The 18,958-nt window shown below is 31.7% G+C and overlaps 1 protein-coding gene across 1 annotated transcript; it reads left to right on the forward strand.

Moving 5' to 3' along the window:
* Positions 1 to 8,432: 8,432 nt before the first annotated feature.
* On the forward strand, positions 8,433 to 18,240 carry LOC104246263 (proline--tRNA ligase, cytoplasmic). Its single transcript, XM_009802037.2, has 14 exons — positions 8,433 to 8,700; positions 9,249 to 9,325; positions 9,433 to 9,518; positions 9,894 to 9,986; positions 10,192 to 10,308; positions 10,771 to 10,958; positions 11,200 to 11,266; positions 12,663 to 12,785; positions 12,895 to 13,047; positions 13,139 to 13,423; positions 13,590 to 13,808; positions 14,605 to 14,698; positions 14,870 to 15,100; positions 18,126 to 18,240. Exons 2-13 carry the CDS (start codon positions 9,304 to 9,306, stop codon positions 14,932 to 14,934), a joined length of 1,512 nt encoding a protein of 503 aa, XP_009800339.1. The 5' UTR covers positions 8,433 to 8,700; positions 9,249 to 9,303; the 3' UTR covers positions 14,935 to 15,100; positions 18,126 to 18,240.
* Positions 18,241 to 18,958: the final 718 nt, after the last annotated feature.

Here is an 18,958-nt window from a genome sequence, read left to right on the forward strand (position 1 = left end):
AAATGAAGTATTAACCAGGCTTTGTTCCTGTTGAATTCCCCCTGTTTAGATTTGTGCTTAAATAGAATTTTCCTTTCTTTGTGTAAAAATGTAGTTGACTGATTAATGAGTAATGGGGTTGCATATGTATAACTTCTTCATCTAATAATGTTAGTTTAAATTAATCAAAGAATAGTTAATCTGTTTTGATATTATTGTGTGTCAATCTCATGTTCTAGTGTTATTAAATGATAGAATATAGAACGAAAGCAATCCTTCTTTGTACAAACTCGATTGCAATTTTCCATTTGCATTAGCCGTAAACTAATAACTAATAATTTACGTTTTTTTAGCATGTAATTAATTGAGAGATTTTCTTTTATTTTAGAGACAAACTTAATAGAACAAATGTAGTCACTGTAGGTTTATCCTTTTAAATAAAAATGAAACGAGTCTCGCCAAATAAAACGCACAGATTGCGGGGCCCTCACAAAAATGTATGTCAACTTAGAACTCGGGATATGCCGCTTAGCGAACTCCACGGCTTTACCCAAAATAATAATACGCTAATCGCTTTAGGCGCGCATTTTAATAAATCTTACCTTCTTAAACTCGGGTGCACATTTATGTGACCCAAATTCAAATCTCAACGGAGTCGAAATGTGTCTCTAATCACGGGTACATTGATTGTGACGAGGTCCGAGATGCATGTCCATGACGTTGCAAATTCCTTTAAAAGAATGAGATGAGCCGCGCCGAATAAAAAAACAAAATTGCGGGGCCCTCGGTAAATATTTGCTTTAAAATTGCTTAGACTTCGGGATGGACCGTTTAGCCAAATTTCACGGCCCTACCCAAAGTAAATGATACGCTAGTCGCTTTAGGCGCGCCTTTAATAAATTAATTTTCTTAAACTCGAGTGCACATTTATGTGACCCAAATTCAAATCTCAACAAAGTTGAAATGTGCCAACAACCACGGGTGCATTGATGTGACGTGGTTGGAGATGTATTTCCATGACGTTGCAATTCGTGATAAAAAAAATAATAATAATGACAAAAGCGGTTAAAAGTTAAAACTTGCACATGAGCTCATAATTGTATAAAATCAGATAAACAAGCCGAATATGAAAGTTGAGCGACCGTGCTAGAACCACGGAACTCGGGAATGCCTAATACCTTATCCCGGATTACTAGAATTCCTTATCCGGATTTTTGGTTTGCGGACTGTTAAACAGAGTCATTCTTTTCCTCGATTCGGGATTAAACCGGTGACTTGGGACACCCTAAATCTCCCAAGTGGCGACTCTGAAATAAATAAACAAATCCCATTTCGATTGTCCTTTAATTGGAAAAACTCCTTCACCCCTTGCGGGGGCGGAAAAAGGAGGTGTGACAATCCTAATAGTATTCCAGCATCTTTATATAGGAATTAAACTATATCTTGCTAGCATATTGTTACACTCATGGTTCTAGCAAGATATATAGTGCACCAATTGTAATTGACACAAGAATAAATCATGTACGCTATGATTACTCTAATCCACATAAGGATTTGCTGAAGCTTTATTTAATAAATTTCTTGGAAACCTTAATATGCTTCAGAATAGTTTAAATCCTTCAATAATTTTTATATACGCATATCAAATTCATGAGGTATTGCCAAACTAAAATATGAAAGCAACTGTATCAATCACAAAGAAACATGTTTCCATATAATCAATGCTAGGACATTTACGTAAAATCTTGTGCCACTCTATTGGCTTTATACTCTCAGGTGTTGGGACTATCAGTAAAAAACGTCACGTTTTTCAAGCGAAGTCAATCTTGATTGCGTATTTTTCATTGACCAATCATTTATCTATCCAAATTCCTTGATAGATTTGAGCTCAAGCTCCTCGTCAATATTAAAAATATTGACCGCTACATTATATCAACAATATCATCGATGATCATTTTACATCGGTTCCATCATCACACAATAAAGACATAACTTATCAAGATCTCATTATTTTCAGGTACCTGAGCATCTCCCATGAGGTCTTATAAAGTGTTATATCATGGTGCTCTTATAAAGCATTTGCCTCCTTATTGTGACCATCTTAAACATTTGCTCATATCCTTTTTCAAGGAGTTTTATCTTTGAAATCGATTAGTCTATTACGCTTCATGCATGTCATAAGCTCTGTCCATCATGGACTTTATTTTATTTGGAGCATTAACAACTGAAATATGACATTTAGCTTTGGGTCAGCAAATGCGCGTGGCAATATTTTGGAAATATATTATCACTTGACTTCAAGTTCACATTTTCTTGTACGAGGATCTAGATGTATTCATAATAATTCATTCCATGTTTTACTTTTTCAACTGTCCATTTTATCCCCCTAATATTGGGATCACCAACACATTTTCCAACCTTCTTTGGGAACCCATCTTTGTGCATTGTGGCGGCATAATTAAATCATATAACATGTCTATATTTCTAGATGGAAATTGTTTGGTCCTTGACCCTGAACCAATTGTAACAGGGAGAATTTTTCATAACGTGTTGGCTAGATGCGTACAAGTGATGTTGTATATTAAATAATACACCTCATACCAAATTTTTATTTGGGAGTTTTGTTCTCATAAGCAATGGTTTAGCTATAATTTGAGGCATACAATTTCTGCTAAACCAACTTGGATTTAAACCAAAATAATTAAGATAAATCATCATAATTTACATTCTGGAATTATGCTCTAATAATTTGAGCAAGAAACCTTGCAAAAGTCTTGCAAGTTGATCGCACATGAGACCATACAATAGATGCATCTATTACAATCATATAATAGTAAATGGTTTATATGTAAGGTGACTGGGCCCACACACACACATATATATCACCTTTTACTCGTTCCAGAACTTAAGGAATTCAATCCCAACCTTAACTGATATATCATGAGAGTAAGCAGCACAAGAGAATTTTTGAAGAATATGTATTTCTTCAATATATGCTAATGTAAATTCTCAAGTAATTTTTGCATCATAATTGAACCGGGATGGCCAATCGGTCATGCCAACTAATCTTGTTTCAGTAAAACTATAGTTTACTTGTGGCATGTGATTCCATCATCATGTTTATACATGTGTAATACAAATAGAAGAAAATCGGGTAAAGTTTTATATTTACCCGGTATAATTATAGTAATATGAAGATATTCAATCTTCCTTTCAATTATAGTTTCAATATGCCAACCACTTTGGCTAATATAGTTGAAACTCAAAAAGTTTCTTTTGGGATTTACTACAATATCAATGTCATTAACAATTTTATTAACTCGGGTAGAAACAAATTAGTTCTTCCGGAGCTCTTAATTGATTTTGTACTACAAGATCTTTTGTCACACCATTCATATGGTAATTGTCTCCTTCACGGAAAAAATCGTATCATAATAAATTGTCATGGTCAAAGTCATCATAACCAACATCATTTATTGCTTTAAGTTTGCCTTTAATAACTTTTTATAAGGCATGTCAAAATTTTTTTGGCGTACCACATGTACGCGACTAATGACATATTCATGTAATCACATTGTAATATTCATTATCTTTATTTCTCTCAAACCTCCTTTAGAGACGAGTTGTAGTATTTATCCAACCATGCATAAGCACATTCTTATGCATAATTTTTATCACATATATATTTCAACATTTACTTTTAGGAATGAGCCTGCATTTACATTGCTTATCATAAGTCACATTTTCAACGAATGGACTATAATCATGTGAACGTGTCTCGTATTAACAGACCACATTGATACATATTCCTTCACATTTGAAGGAACATTTTGAGAATCCTTATTGTTCTCCTTTTTACAATTACCATAATGATGACTATTATTATTTGATCTTTTGCACGCCCACGTTCATTGATCAACCACTTGTCTTTATTTAGACTTATTATGCACCGTTATCACATTCACTTTAAGAATGGAGCAAATCAAATGGGACAAACTTCATGCTTTTTTCATGAAAAATACATTATTTTTCTCTAGTTATCATTATATCATCAATGGTGCATTGAGACTCAAACCCAATGTCTTACCCATATAAAGGCATGTTAGGCCATAATGAGTTGGGACTCAAATCTAACTCGTATCATCATAGAACACCAAGACTTAAACCCGATGTATTACCCTTATACAATGGCATAATAAGTCTAAGTGGACTTACCCCTGAGCCTTTCATGATATACTATTTTATAATAATCAGTTATTTTTGCCCCAACTTTAATGAAAATTCACATTGATCTTTTTCACGAACAACCACATGATCAAATATAAAGGGAATAAAACGATCTTAGTTATACAAAATTTATTTTGACCACAACATAAATTTAAATTCTTATTATTTTTTTAAGATTAATTAGAAACCTTCTCAATAGTTAACATTTCCATAATCTTGGCTTGCAAACTGTCTGAGCAGCACATATGAGAGATGATGTTAAGGCATCGTAATATGCTCTTGTTTGTCACGCTAAAGCAGGTACTCCATATGTATACATCTGCACAAATGAAACTAAATTGTTCAGTAACACAAATTAAACCAAGTCTTAAATATTAACATAAGTTAGTTGCAGAATTCATGGCAACTGAAAATGATACTTCCTGTATAACAGAAGCAAACACAACATTAATATGGCAACGAAATGCCCAGATTTTCACAGACTCAACCAAATTGATTCGAGGTTGTAGCTCCCATGGAAGGCTTTCATCACTTATGGAAAATATAAGAAGAATATAACAATTCGTGACGATAATATGTTAAGAAACTTCACTCAAAATAATAATATAAAACAAGAAAATAGACAAGAATGTAGGGAGCAAGGGAAGAGAGATTCTTATTTCTTCCATGTATTCAAGTGTTAACAATATCACTTCATCCTCTATTTATAGTATTACATAGAGGTATACAAAAGAATGTCATAAACAAGACATTAAATACTTGACATCATGGAGGAAGATCATGGGGAAGTTATGGGGTATTAGAGTTACAACCATAATGGTAAGAAGTAGCGGGATGTTAACGGAGAAGAGCAGTGGGTGTTATTTATTTAGGAATTACTAGTCTTAGGATACGCGCGTTGCGCGTGTTTCTTATCTTAATAAATTATTTTTTTGTGAGACAATTACATATATATAAGCTGATGAATATATATTTGAATTATAAAATGAAATGTAAGCTTCTAAAATTGATGAATATTGATCCTATATAGCTAACTCAATAAAGTAAAAAACTTTACTCATAGAAGTCCTCAATCATTATTCAATATATTCACCTTAAAATTTGTTCTAATTTTATAATTTTATCAGTTGAATTTCATAAATTATTGTGCTTCTTTTTAATTCAATAAAGCGCATAACTCTTGAAGATTTAAAAAGTTTTCTAAAAATATTTTTCATAAGTTATTCTCAAGTTCATTCATGTAAGAAGAAAAAGACATGATTAATTAGTTGTACTTTTATTATGTTTCTTTAAAGATATTCAAATAACATAAATTAAAAAATTGAATCTTATGTCTTCTTTGTATTCCTTTGGAGGTTTCAATGTTACCCAAGAAGTGAGGTTCTAATTGATAAGATAAGAAGAAAAAAGAATTTATGAGTTACATAACTTTGTCAAAATATGTGGGCAAAAAAAAAAAAAGCATTACTAAACATGAAATAGATGAAAAAAAACATAAAATTTAGTAGGACGAACAAATTATAGTGAAAAGTTATTGAATCCATTAATTGTGCATGTACATATTAATTTAGATATACTTTTTATATATATCATCCATTTTGAAGATCTAAGCACTTGTACTTTCTACATAGTTTCAAGTAAAAAAGATTTAATAAGTAAAATTTTATTTAATTTGAAGTCCTAAATACTAATAAAATATTTAAATTATATGCTATTCAATATAAAATTTATCTATATAGGTAAAATGTCAACTAACATTTTTTTTAATAGAGATTTTGTGTTTTTATAATATAGATTTAGGCTTGTACGGTTTAGTATAATTAAATATACTATCAAATAATTATTTTAGGTACTTAATTGAACATGGGTTAATTAATTGTATGATTAAAATAAGAATTTTTAATGTATATTTATTAATTATAAAAGAAAGATTTCGTGTCAATCAGTATAAAATATATACAAGAAAAATAAATTATTACAATATCTTCTTAACATACAAAGATGATGAATTTAGTTGAATTAGTTATATAATATTTGTAATTATAATATCTTGTGAAATAAGATAATAAATATATCATATTGTTGTATCTCGCCTAACATCTCTTTGGAATACAAGTAATACAAATTTCGACTATCAATTAGACCAATGACAGTATTATACAAAATATTATAAACCTTAACTACTGGATATAAATAATTTACCTGATTGTTTATCCGGTAAATGCGTCGCTACATCCCAAACATATATCTCTTGAAATTCTAATTTACTAAATAATACAATTTTTCATAAAACTCCAGTCACCTAATTAGGCCAGTCTTGAGGAAGCTGTTCTTTAAACAAATTTTCCCGCATCTTCATCCAATGATATTAATTGAATAGTTATTATTTTTCTTAAAATTTAAGAGCTTGAAAAGTTAAATAATAACTTAAATTTTTGAAAAGGATATATAGTGCATTCCTAAGATCACTTTACAAGGAAATAATAACATTTTTTATTAACTATCAAATAATGAATACAAAAAATAATTAAGCTTTCAACTTAATGGCAACTTTTTCACAATTAATTTATCATCAAGATTCTAACACAAATATTTTATGTAGAAAAATGAAGGTAAGCTACTTTTTATAACAAAAGAGATTATAAATTTAAAAACTTGCTCAACATAAAAAAATGTAATATATGGTAGAGAATTATATATTTAAATATTAATTTTTCTAATTCAGAGGAAGGTTTTAGTAAACAATATTTATTATGATTATATATTATAAGTAAGTATAATCAGTTTTTTATTTCCATGAAGAATAAAAAAATAGAATCTAATTTAATTTGTCAAGATTCTAAAATAAATCTTTTATGTAGGAAATAAATTCAAGCTATTTTTTTATATAACAAAGAGATTAAAAGTTTAAAACATGTTTTTTTTTTTGTCTCGGATCGAGTCTTTTCCCTCCTTGATATCTATATATATTTTTTACATGGTGATAAAGTTCGTTTTTATTAACCAAGGTACATAATATTCGTTCATATAGATTCTAGACTCATAACCTTTTAAACTTTGTATCAAAATTAAAAAACAAACAAAAGCAATTATCTTGTCTTCTAAGATATGGCAAATAGAATATGGTTATATCCCATTGACAAATAGAATATGGTAGTTGGATTTATTTTTGTTAGACAGTTAAATCAACGTATAATGGTTGGTTTTAAATTTTTAAAAATTTAGTTAATTTAAAGGTCCTAATTCATAGGGAGATAATTAAATGACATTTTTTTAATCTAATGTGAGCTCTAATTAAAAGAGTAAAAAAGACAAACACATTTCGATAAGGGCCTTCGTGCTTTTAGTATAGTATAAATATAAATTTTTAAGAGATTTACATACAGTAAACTCTTAATATCTTTAAAGGTTTTGAACTTTTTACATAATTTAAATAAGAAAAAAATTAATAACTAAAATTTTAATTAATTTTAAACTCATAAACATAGATTTGTATAAAGTAAACTTTTAACAGTTTTAAAGTTCTAAATGGTAGGACTTTCTGCATAATTCAAATAAGAAAGATTTTTAATGCGTAAAATTTTAATTCATTTAAACTGTTTAATATTAAAAAATAATTAACTGACTATTCAGTAAATTATTACTTATAGTACTTGACTACATTCCCAGGATGTCAGATTTTCTTTATTTATAAATGATACAAAAAGCCGTTAGTTTAAGTTCCAATCTTCTATTCTAGGTAATATTAATTCATTGGCAGTAGTATTTTATTGGTAATATAAAATTAAATAAATATATAATAGGTAATGTATTTCTTGTTAATGAAATGATAGGGGAAAAAGCGTGGTAAAAGTATATTAAGTTAGTGGGCTTTTTTAAAGTGATTGATATAAGCTAAAAGTTTAATTGATTTTAAAATTCTAAATATTAGGATTTTCTACCTAGTTTAAATAAGGAAGGATTTAATACATAAAATATAGTAATTAATTTTCAAGTCCTAAATATTAGAAAAATGATTTAAATGACTATTTTGTCTAGTGCAAAACTAATTCTTAAAGGGTAAAAAAAGCGAATGATATTTTGATAAGGGTCTTCGTACTTTTAATATAGTATAAATATAAATATATATAGATATAGATGGACATCCATCGTAATATAATGTTTGATGACAACTTTAAATTTTTAAAATATTATAAAGTATTTCGGAACAGATTAAAAGGAAAATTACGCTTATATAAAATAGAACAAGCAGTAAGAAAAAGAGGAGTTTCAACATGGTTACCGACTGGTAGGGTGAATTCATTTCTGTAATTCCAATAGAGGGGTGAATCTGAATTCTACTCGCAAGTCAAACAGGATAAAGAGCAGTGTCTCATTTTCCCTTGCTCTTTCCTAGCGTTGACACTCTTCTCCTACTTCACAGAGCTGCGCCGCTTCCTTCATCCTCAAACCCTCCTCTTTCCGACGTCGTTTTCGCCTCTCTTTGTACCCAAGGTCAGTCTAAAATTGTTACCCCTATCTCTTTTTGCGATTAGATTGAATTTAAGTTTAAATTTGATGTTGATGGGTGTTGTGTTACATTGTATTAAGCCTTATTTTATGTCCCATTATAGCTATTCTTATTGAGTATACCAAAGTGCATATTTTTCGTTCTTGTCACGATTTTTTTAAGTCTCATACCTATTTTAGATGGGCAAAAGTTTAAACCTGATGATTTAGCACTTTCTTGAAACTACTTTTCGGGCATTATTACAATTTTGATTATTGCAGCTAGCAGCTTCTGTTTTTCATGTGTGTATGCGAGTTCTACTGTAATTGAGTAATTCAGAAATTTGGTAGTGTTAAAATAGATGGAAAGCAGATCCGGATGATAATCTTGATGCGTCTACCATAGGAAAAAAAGGGTGCAAAACTTTCGTATTCTTGAATTGATTGATCAATGAAATCAAGAAGAAAAAAAAAATAGATGATAATTGGCTGCTTGCACAAGCTGATCTTTGTTGAACTTGATCAATTGTTGGCCTTGTTTTGCTGTTAAACAGTTCCCTGGCTATTGGGAGGGAACATATTTAGCTGTTGTTTGAGGTGTTTGCTGCTATGGCTGGTAAAGATTCAAATAGTAAGTAATTCTCATTAGTTGACTGCTTTTTATGCAAATTTCCTGTTCTCATTCTTCAGAATTTTCAGTCGGCACTTTGTAATATATCCGTCTTGCCCTTTGTTTAGAGGGAAAAAAGAAAGAAGTCAAGAAAGAGACAGGTCTTGGTCTCTCTTCCAAAAAAGATGAGAATTTTGGGGAGTGGTATTCTGAGGTAAGATAGGAATATTCAGCTATTAGAGATGCTAAATGTGATATTCATGGGTGCTTATGAGGTTATTTTGCTTTGTGAAAAAAAGAGTTGGAATATGAGTTTCCAGATACTTTTAGCAATCCATTTTTTTCAAAAGTTACATCCCCCCAACCCCAACCCCCCACCCCCAAAACCAACCTTACTATAAGTGGATAGCTCAATCTCACATACGTCTTCAATAGATACTTACTTTGGTATTTGTCATGCTCATTTGCATGATGCTTTTGTTAAGATTTCTGCTCTTTCTATGTACTTAATGTCTTATTGCATTTGTAAGTTCCTTTATATAAGTTATAACATATCATGATTTCGACTTCTCCTAACTAATAAATGTAGGTTGTTGTCAGTGGTGAAATGATTGAGTACTATGACATTTCTGGCTGTTATATCTTACGGCCATGGGCAATGTCCATTTGGGAGATATTGCAAGTAAGTATGTTCCTCAAAGTGATTGTTGGTGCCAGCCTTATTCTGGATTGATTTCTTTTTTTTTTATGTCAGCTATACTAACAATTGTTTTGAAAAGGAGATGTTATCTACGTGACTGGCGTCTTATTCTTGGACCAATTTCAGATCATTTCTTACCCTCCTTTTTTGTTATATTTACAATGCATTCTTAATTCTTTGTTTCCAGACCTTTTTTGATGCTGAAATTAAGAAGATGAAGATAAAGAACTCCTACTTCCCTCTTTTTGTGTCTCCTGGTGTTCTACAAAAGGAAAAGGACCACATAGAGGGATTTGCTCCTGAGGTGAGGCTTGGCTCTTGTTGGCAAACTCAAGTTTGTTTTCTTCCAGTCTGTGAAGCACTGGGAATGCTTGTTGTTTCTTTTATACCTCAGTGTTTATTTTGCATTTCTTGTCCTTTCGTTTTCTTACATCTTGATTTGTGTAATTGGCTTATATCTTCCATATATGTATATAAGTTGTAGCTGCTGCTCCTATTCTTCTTTCAACAAGGGATAATAGTAAAAAGTGAAGGGAGTTTCCATTTTTTCTTTTCTTTTCTCCTTCAAACGCATCGTATAGTTAGAAAGCTATCACAAGTTTGTGCGATATATAATTCCTAGATGTAAGACACTTCCTTCAGTCGTGTTGTTAATTTCAATTACGGCAACTTCAATCATGGTCTTCAGTTAGTAGCATCCTCTTAAGCAGTCTAAAATTATTTGTTCATCAACTTTATGCTATAACCGATTATCATCATTCTACAGGTTGCTTGGGTTACAAAATCTGGAGAGTCTGATCTAGAAGTGCCCATTGCAATTCGACCAACGAGTGAAACAGTGATGTATCCTTATTTCTCTAAGTGGATAAGGGGACATCGTGACTTGCCCTTGAGACTTAACCAGTGGTGCAACGTTGTGCGATGGGAGTTTAGCAACCCAACCCCTTTTATCAGGTTCACTTTCCGAGTTTATTTCTCACCTATCTCTCATCAGAAAGTTGATGAGCTGACTGCAACCATTTGTTTTGCATCTTTTCTAAGCTAAAAAGAATTCGACATTATATCTTTGTGGGGAGGATGGACCTAGTTGTTATCTCCTTTATGCTGCTACTCCTCGTGTCGACCATTTATTCATTCTCTTTTTTCTTGAGATCTTCAAGCTGTGTGTAACACTTTTACATATGTCCTTACTCAGGAGCCGTGAGTTTCTCTGGCAAGAAGGACACACTGCTTTTGCAACTAAGGAGGAGGCAGATGCAGAGGTATCGGTTATATGTTAGAGTATGCAATTGAGTCATTTAACTTTTCAGACAAAACTGAACCAATTCTTAAGCTTCATTAAAAATGCTATACATAGTACATACTACGTAGCTCGAAAGCAGTGGATGTTAACTGAAAGTAATTTGTAAATTTATTTCTGTTTATTCTTGCTCGTCCGTTGTCCTATGCTTCCATTTGTTAAATGATGCAAAATTAATTCTGGAGCTGTTTGCATCAACAATGAGGCTTATGGGCGTCATGTTTGGATATAGTGTCGATTGAGGCTTCATCTATTATTTCCAGTTAATACTAATCATTAAAAATTGGTATTTGCACATTCTCTTTGGGATGGTGTGGAGAAGTATGAGACATATTGTTTTTTTAAGCTGAAGCAGCACCACCAGATACTTCACTTCTAGGACAAGCAAATCCTATTTTAGTGAACAATTAATCCGAGTTACATGGACCAACCTGCTGTCCTATCTTGACATGGGATGACCTCTGCGAATCTCGTGACATGAGATGATGCCGGTGCCCGCTACCTGTCTTGAAATGAAGATGATAATGATGTTGAAGCAAGGGTGTAAACTTTTTGCTCTTGTTTCGGTTTCAAATGATGGTTATACATTTCCCTTTTCATTCAGGTATTGAATTGGAGGAACAATTATACTGGAAGGAAGAGTAGACCCCTTTTAACTTTTTGAGAAGATGGAAACTATGTTGGGATAATCCAAAAGGGAAATGTGAGCAGACAAGTTGTGGAGAAAACAGATTTAACTTAATTGTATTATGGAAATTTGTCTCGATGTATATAAATCTTCACTGTAGAATTAGGGACGAATATCACGACATGCAAATAAGCCATTTTCATGTTTCTGTATGGCCACTCTGTCTGTCGAAATTGGGGCTGTTGTAGGATTTGTCTCATGGCCAAAATTGGGCTTGTGGGAAATTTTTGACTGCTGTTGTGCAAAATTGGTCTTGTAGCTGAAACTTTGGGAAATGTGAGTTCAACCATTAGAGAAACATGCCTTTTTGTTGGTGCATAGTTGTACAGTTTTTTAGCTTCCAGGATTGTTCTCCTTATTAAGCATGGCATACCTTTGAAGCTTGGTGGTGCTACTACAGCAATTGAAGAATACTTGGAGATTGTTATCACCTATCATGTTCCCAACATCAATGAGAAGTGTTAATTGTTCTCTTTGACTTATGCATCCTTCTTGGTGATTTTCTTTTCTTGTCTAAGCAAGTTTCATTGTATTAAAGAGCTTCTCAGAGAATTAGTTGCTTGAAACTGAGGTGCCTTGATTTATCCTAGAAAAGTATCAATAATTTGATGTGTCTGCTTCTATCTTTACTAATTTTTAATAAATGTTGATGTTCTGTCAATCTTTTCAGGTTCTTGATATCTTGGAGTTGTATAGACGTATATATGAAGAATTCTTAGCTGTTCCAGTGAGTAAGGGAAAGAAAAGTGAGCTTGAGAAGTTTGCTGGTGGACTCTATACGACTACAGTAGAAGTATACAAGTTACTTCTTTCAGAGACGTTATTTTGGCAATTCCTTTTATTGCTGGTGAACTTGTTCTTATTTATCATTCTTTTACATGGTTCACGGTTTTGTTTCCTAGGCTTTTATCCCTAATACTGGCCGTGGTATCCAAGGTGCAACTTCACACTGTTTAGGCCAGAATTTTGCAAAAATGTTTGAGATAAACTTTGAAAACGAGAAGGGAGAGAAGGCTATGGTCTGGCAGAATTCATGGGCCTATACTACCAGAACGGTGGGTATTCCATGCCATTGAAAAATTCTGTATTGTGCAGTTGGTAATTCAGATGTCAATCTGACTCTCCCTTCTTTTATCTGATATACAGATTGGGGTGATGATCATGGTTCATGGAGATGATAAAGGCCTGGTCTTACCTCCTAAAGTTGCAGCAACACAAGTAATTGTTATTCCTGTGCCATACAAGGATGCTAATACTCAAGGGATCTTTGACGCCTGTGCTGCCACTGTCAAAAACTTGAACGAATCAGGTATTCGTGCTGAGGCAGACTACAGAGACAACTACTCACCTGGCTGGAAATATTCTCACTGGGAAATGAAAGGGGTTCCTCTTAGGATTGAAATAGGACCAAAAGATCTTGCAAATAATCAGGTATGGATGATATTTTGCTCTCCGCTGTGTCAGTTGTTCATGAAAGGAAAAAGTAGAAATGTTGTGTGCTACTGGTGTTAATTGCTTGTTTTCTGAAAGCAGCCAAGTAAAATGCGGTTTTTATTTTATTGGTTTTTTATCCAAAGCTCTGAAATAACTTTCCCAGGTACGAGCTGTTCGACGTGACAATGGAGCCAAAACTGATATTCCTGTGGCCAATTTAGCCGAACAAGTAAAAGATGTGCTCGCCTCTATCCAACAAAATCTATTTGATGTTGCAAAACAAAAGCGGGATGCTTGTGTTCAGGTTGTCAAGACCTGGGATGAATTTGCTGAAGCACTAAGCCAAAAGAAATTGATCTTGGCTCCTTGGTGTGATGAGGAGGTAAAATCATATCAAACTTGTTGCATATGAGATGAATCTTTTAATTTCTTCTTCAACGTCGGGCCGGGAAAACAGAGGGAGTTTCACATGGTTTGTCTCTGCATCAGAAGTTTGATCTGGAACTGCGATATATTGGTCCGGGAAATCAGTAGATAATTGGTCATGATCGAACTCCATTGAACCTCTAGATAGATTATATCAAATTAAATCTAGAAATAACTTGAGATTCATGATCCCTATCTAAAAGATTGTTATAAACAGACTTAGTACCAATGCTTTACTGGTCAGATCTGATCACTAGTTTTCCTTGCAGATGGTCTCACGGGTTTAAAACTCATTAAGCTCTAACTAGAGTTACACCTTAACCATCTTCAAGAAACTCACTTCCATTTTCCAGAAAAATTAATGAAGCATAGATGCTCCTATGTCTAGTTTGGACAAATCACGTGCTCACTTTTATGAAAAAGGAAAAGATTGTATCCTTGTTGCAGTTAGTGTTTTCCCTGAGCTAGTGAATAGACTATTTTGGGTACACTGTTAAAACTGCCACCTCCTTTTCCCAGCCAAAAAATGATGAAAATGTGGAAGAACTTTAAACTAAGAAATCCTTCTATAGCACTTTGTTTCATGGTGCGTGCAGCTTCTCCCTCTCTTGTGATAATAATATTAATTTGCATAGTGAGTCTGTTATTCCCGACGCACATTCATCTGAAATTGAGGTGATCAATTTGTTTCCAGCTAGTTCATCATTTCTTGTTCGCATTCGTTTCACATGAACTCTGCTATTTTCTAATAGGATGTCGAGAAAGACGTGAAGGCACGGACAAAAGGGGAGATGGGTGCAGCGAAGACTCTCTGTTCACCATTTGACCAGCCTGAGCTGCCTGAAGGTACTATTTGTCCTTGCAGTATGTATAACTATTGCCTAAAACACAGCGAAGTTAAAATAAGCGTTGCCGACTGTAGACTTGTCAATTTTACTGCTGTTTTGGTGGTACTGCTTATTGAAAATTGAATTTTACCATAATCTGATATTATCATTTTCTCCTGCTACGTCGTAGGTACATTGTGCTTTGCCTCGGGTAAACCTGCTAAGAAATGGACATACTGGGGCCGCAGCTATTGATGATTCATATTGATCTCTATTCCATTTTTCTGAGTTCGGGCGATTTTTAGAAATTGTATTCCAGAATTGCTAATTGCAACCGTTAGTTTCTTTCTTAACATGTTTTGTGCTGGATAGTTCACTTTGTCTTTTGTTTCCCCCTTTTTCCAATCTTAAAATTGAACTAGTATTAGTACCCGCACGATGCGCGGATAATTAAAAAGAACGATCTACACCATAAAGTTTAATATGTTAATGTTAATACCATCTTTACAACCAAACATTAAAAACATTTTAAGACTCCAGTAAAACTTTCATTCCATCTCCTAATAAATGTTCCATAAAAAATAATGATACTATACAATTTGTTTGATATGAATGTTCCACAAAAAATAATGATGCTATACAATTAGCTTGATATGTAGCACGTGCCTAAGGGAACATTTTTGTAGCAAATGCTCATTACATATTGCAGTGCATTTTTCAGAAGTTGTCCTTAGTATTGAGGTTTATCACTACAAAAAAATATGAGTAAAAACTCAAAGAATTTCTGGTAAACCCCTGTCACTAACATTTTGGAAAATTGAAAATCTAATTATGCGTAAGACACCTTACATTTCCTAATGCTTGTATTGAAAGTACGAAAATCCCAATAGTTGCATGAATTCGATCTCCCTAAAATAAAAAAATTGAAAAGAAATTTAAGTTAGTAAGGCGCATAAGTTGAAAAAAATACATCACAACTCGAAAAAAATAACATGTAAAAGAGTATGTACCTTTTCATCTTGAATAATTAATTCAATTAAATTAGGATTTTCTAGTTTCTCGCGATCTGGAATGTGTCATAATCTAACAACACAACCCTTTAAATTCCAACTCATTTTGGACATTAATATTTCGCTGATATAGTTATAGTTTGGAGCTATACTTTGCAGAAGTTTGTGTGGAAGCTAAACCCTAAGTAATGTAGAGAAGTCAAACATAAGCAAAAGTTGTTTGAATAAAGATTCCTAAGGAAAGACAATCTAGTAAATCAATTTTTAAGTATATGAAATCCTAATTTTTAAAAAGGTATGTGTAAATTAATTTGTATGAGTGAGTGCGCAAAAAATGATATGGATCTTCATTTTTTAGCTTTTGGCTTATTTTAATTTTCAACATTTTTTTGTGGTTAATTAAATTTGTTAACCACCAAGCCTTAATTTTTCTTGTCTTTTTCCTTTGACCTCTTGTTCATTTTTCAATATTTATTTCCTTTAATATAATATAGATGTAAGATACAAAATGTTTATTTAATTATTTCTCTCTTAAAAAAGAATACCTACAATAACTGAATTATACACAAAATTTAATTAAAAATATCTATAATAATGTATATTGTTCGTAAATAAGGTCAGATACAAAGCTCGTACTAAATATAGAATTATTATTTCAACTTAAAATTAATGTGTAAGATACAAAACGAAATTTTAATTGATTCTTTCTAAAAAGAAGGATACCTACCATAACTGAATTATACACAAAATTTAATTAAAGATACCTATAATCATAGTATATTGGTCTGCTTAATGAAAATTGTGTCTTTTTTTGTGTGTACGACCAAAAGATTCTACTTTGGTCATTAAAAAGAGAACATTTTAGTTTAATTAATTCTTTCTTAAAATTTTCAGTCTTTTTAGCATAATATAGACGTAAGACAAAATATTTATTTAATTAATTCTTTCTTGAAAAAGAATACGTACCATATTTGAATTATACACAAAATTTAATTAAAGATACTTATAGTAATGTATATGATACCTATATTAATATATATTGTTCGCAAATAAGGTCAGATACAAAGCTTGTACTAAATATAGATTTATTATTTCAACTTAAAATTAATGTGTAAGATCCAAAATAAAATTATAATTGATTCTTTCTCGAAAAAGGATGCCTACCATAAAAGAAATCCTTAATAGTATTAGAATCGATGATCCTGTAATTTTGTATGGCAAGTGCGAGTAATCATACATTGTCATGTCACAATGATTTTTTTCTTTTACTTATTTTTGGACTTTGGTCCATAACACCTTTTTGGAAAGAATTTTTTCTTTCCATTTTTATGTCAGCAGAATATTTCATACCTTTTTCTCTTACCCATATTAACTCAAAGTATTAATTTCATATTTCAACAAAATATTTGTCATATGTAATATTACTCCAAATATGGTTATATATATTCACGGACAACTCTATTTCATATTTCATTCCCACCAAAAAAATTAATTATTAATTAGATACAAAAGAACATCAAATAATAATTTTTTGACGGAAACCATGAACTTATATATAATATAATCTAGATATGGTAATATATATTCACGGATAGCTCGATTTCATCTTTCTTTCCCAACAGATTTTTTATCCAATTAATATTTAGATACAAAAGAATATCGAATAATATTTTTTTCAATGTTATACAAATACAATAACAACAACAACAACCCAGTATAATCCCACTTAGCGGGGTCCGAGGAGAGTAGTGTGTACGCAGACCTTACCCCTACCCTAAGGTAGCATTCCTTATTGACGCCGGCGTCGCATGAGCATGGCCGACCCAAAGGGCACTGCCAAATGTTATACAAATAGAATAGAATCCAACAAATAGATTTCATAAAAGTGCCAAGTGGCTTTTTCTCAATACGCCACTTGGCTTAACTTCATGCTTCATTACTCTCCTTTTAATATAATATAGATAGATTGAGTAAGATCTTATTTTGCTGCTTGACTTTATCTAATTTTTATACTCAATAAATTTTTAATATCATAAATAAAATTTAATTTAATTTTATATTTTAACATACTCCAAAATATAAATGGTCATAGATTATCTCAATTTACGTATTTCTGTATTTTTTATTTTTTCTATTATAGTTTTTTAATGTTTTTCACTTCCATATTTCTAGCTAATATAGAAAAAAGCTATGAGTGGATCAATATATAGATATAAATATAGATATACATATAGATACAAATATATATGTATAGATTAGATTTGTCTAAGATCTATTTAGATTATGTATAAGATTCATTAAACTACTTCCATTAATTATATTTTTATTTATAATTTTTAATAATTAATGTTGTCTTAAAATTGCCAAGTGGCTTCATTTTGGCTTGCCACTTGACTTAAACACATGCTTCACTACTCTCCTTTTAATATAATATAGATTTTACGGTTCACAAATCAAAGAGATGCACGTAAATATTTGCCATTGTCTTTCTTGTAACTTATGATTTACTTTCAAACATGGTATACACCAAATGGCTATTCAGGGTTCGTCATTCTCATAGCCGCAATGCTTCTTATATTTCTAAAGAAAACAAAGATAATTAGAATACGGTCAGAAAGCCTTTAATCTTCTGCATCTAGAAGATTAGTAACCTGGTAAATAAAGTAAGTAATTTTGTTACAATAATTTGAATTCTGAACTGCGCTTATTTGTAAAAAATAAATTTGCATTGGCAACGCATAAATGTTAAAACTATCGATGCAGAAGGCAATCCAAAAAAGAATTAGACTTTAAAGATTTTAAAATATGAAAAAGTATTTTGGAACAAATTACAAGGAAAATAGCGCTTATGTCGGGTGTGTTTGGTACGAAGGAAAAATGTTTTTCAATTTTTCCATGTTTGGTTGGCTAAAATGTTTTGGAAAATATTTTACTTATCAATTGATTTTCCTCCAATTGGAGGAAAATGTTTTCCTTATCAAGAAAAAGGAAAACATTTTTCGAAGCTCTTTTTCAACCTTCCCCACCCTCACCACCCCACCTCCTCTCCAAAAAAAAGGTTTTTATTTTATTTTAAATTTCAGTTTTTCCGTTACCACCACCCTACTACCCCTTCACCCCTCCCACCCCCATAATTTTTTTTTACTTTTTTTTTGTAATTTAAATTTCTGTTTTTTTCGTTTTACTGCCCCGCCCCCTCCCCTCCCCCCGAAAAAAATTTAAAATATATTTTTCAGTTTTAATTTTATTATTTATCGGTTTAAAGGCTC

Source organism: Nicotiana sylvestris, chromosome 6 (assembly GCF_000393655.2).
Source record: "Nicotiana sylvestris chromosome 6, ASM39365v2, whole genome shotgun sequence".
NCBI lineage: Eukaryota > Viridiplantae > Streptophyta > Magnoliopsida > Solanales > Solanaceae > Nicotiana > Nicotiana sylvestris.

What these genes read in the sequence shown, in the direction of transcription:
- LOC104246263 (XM_009802037.2), top strand. Translation starts at nt 9,304, where the DNA reads ATGGCTGGTAAAGATTCAAATA. An exon ending in CCATTTGGGAGATATTGCAA is followed by an intron (nt 9,987 to 10,191) that starts GTAAGTATGTTC and finishes CTTTGTTTCCAG; the next exon opens with ACCTTTTTTGATGCTGAAAT. An exon ending in CCAGCCTGAGCTGCCTGAAG is followed by an intron (nt 14,699 to 14,869) that starts GTACTATTTGTC and finishes GCTACGTCGTAG; the next exon opens with GTACATTGTGCTTTGCCTCG.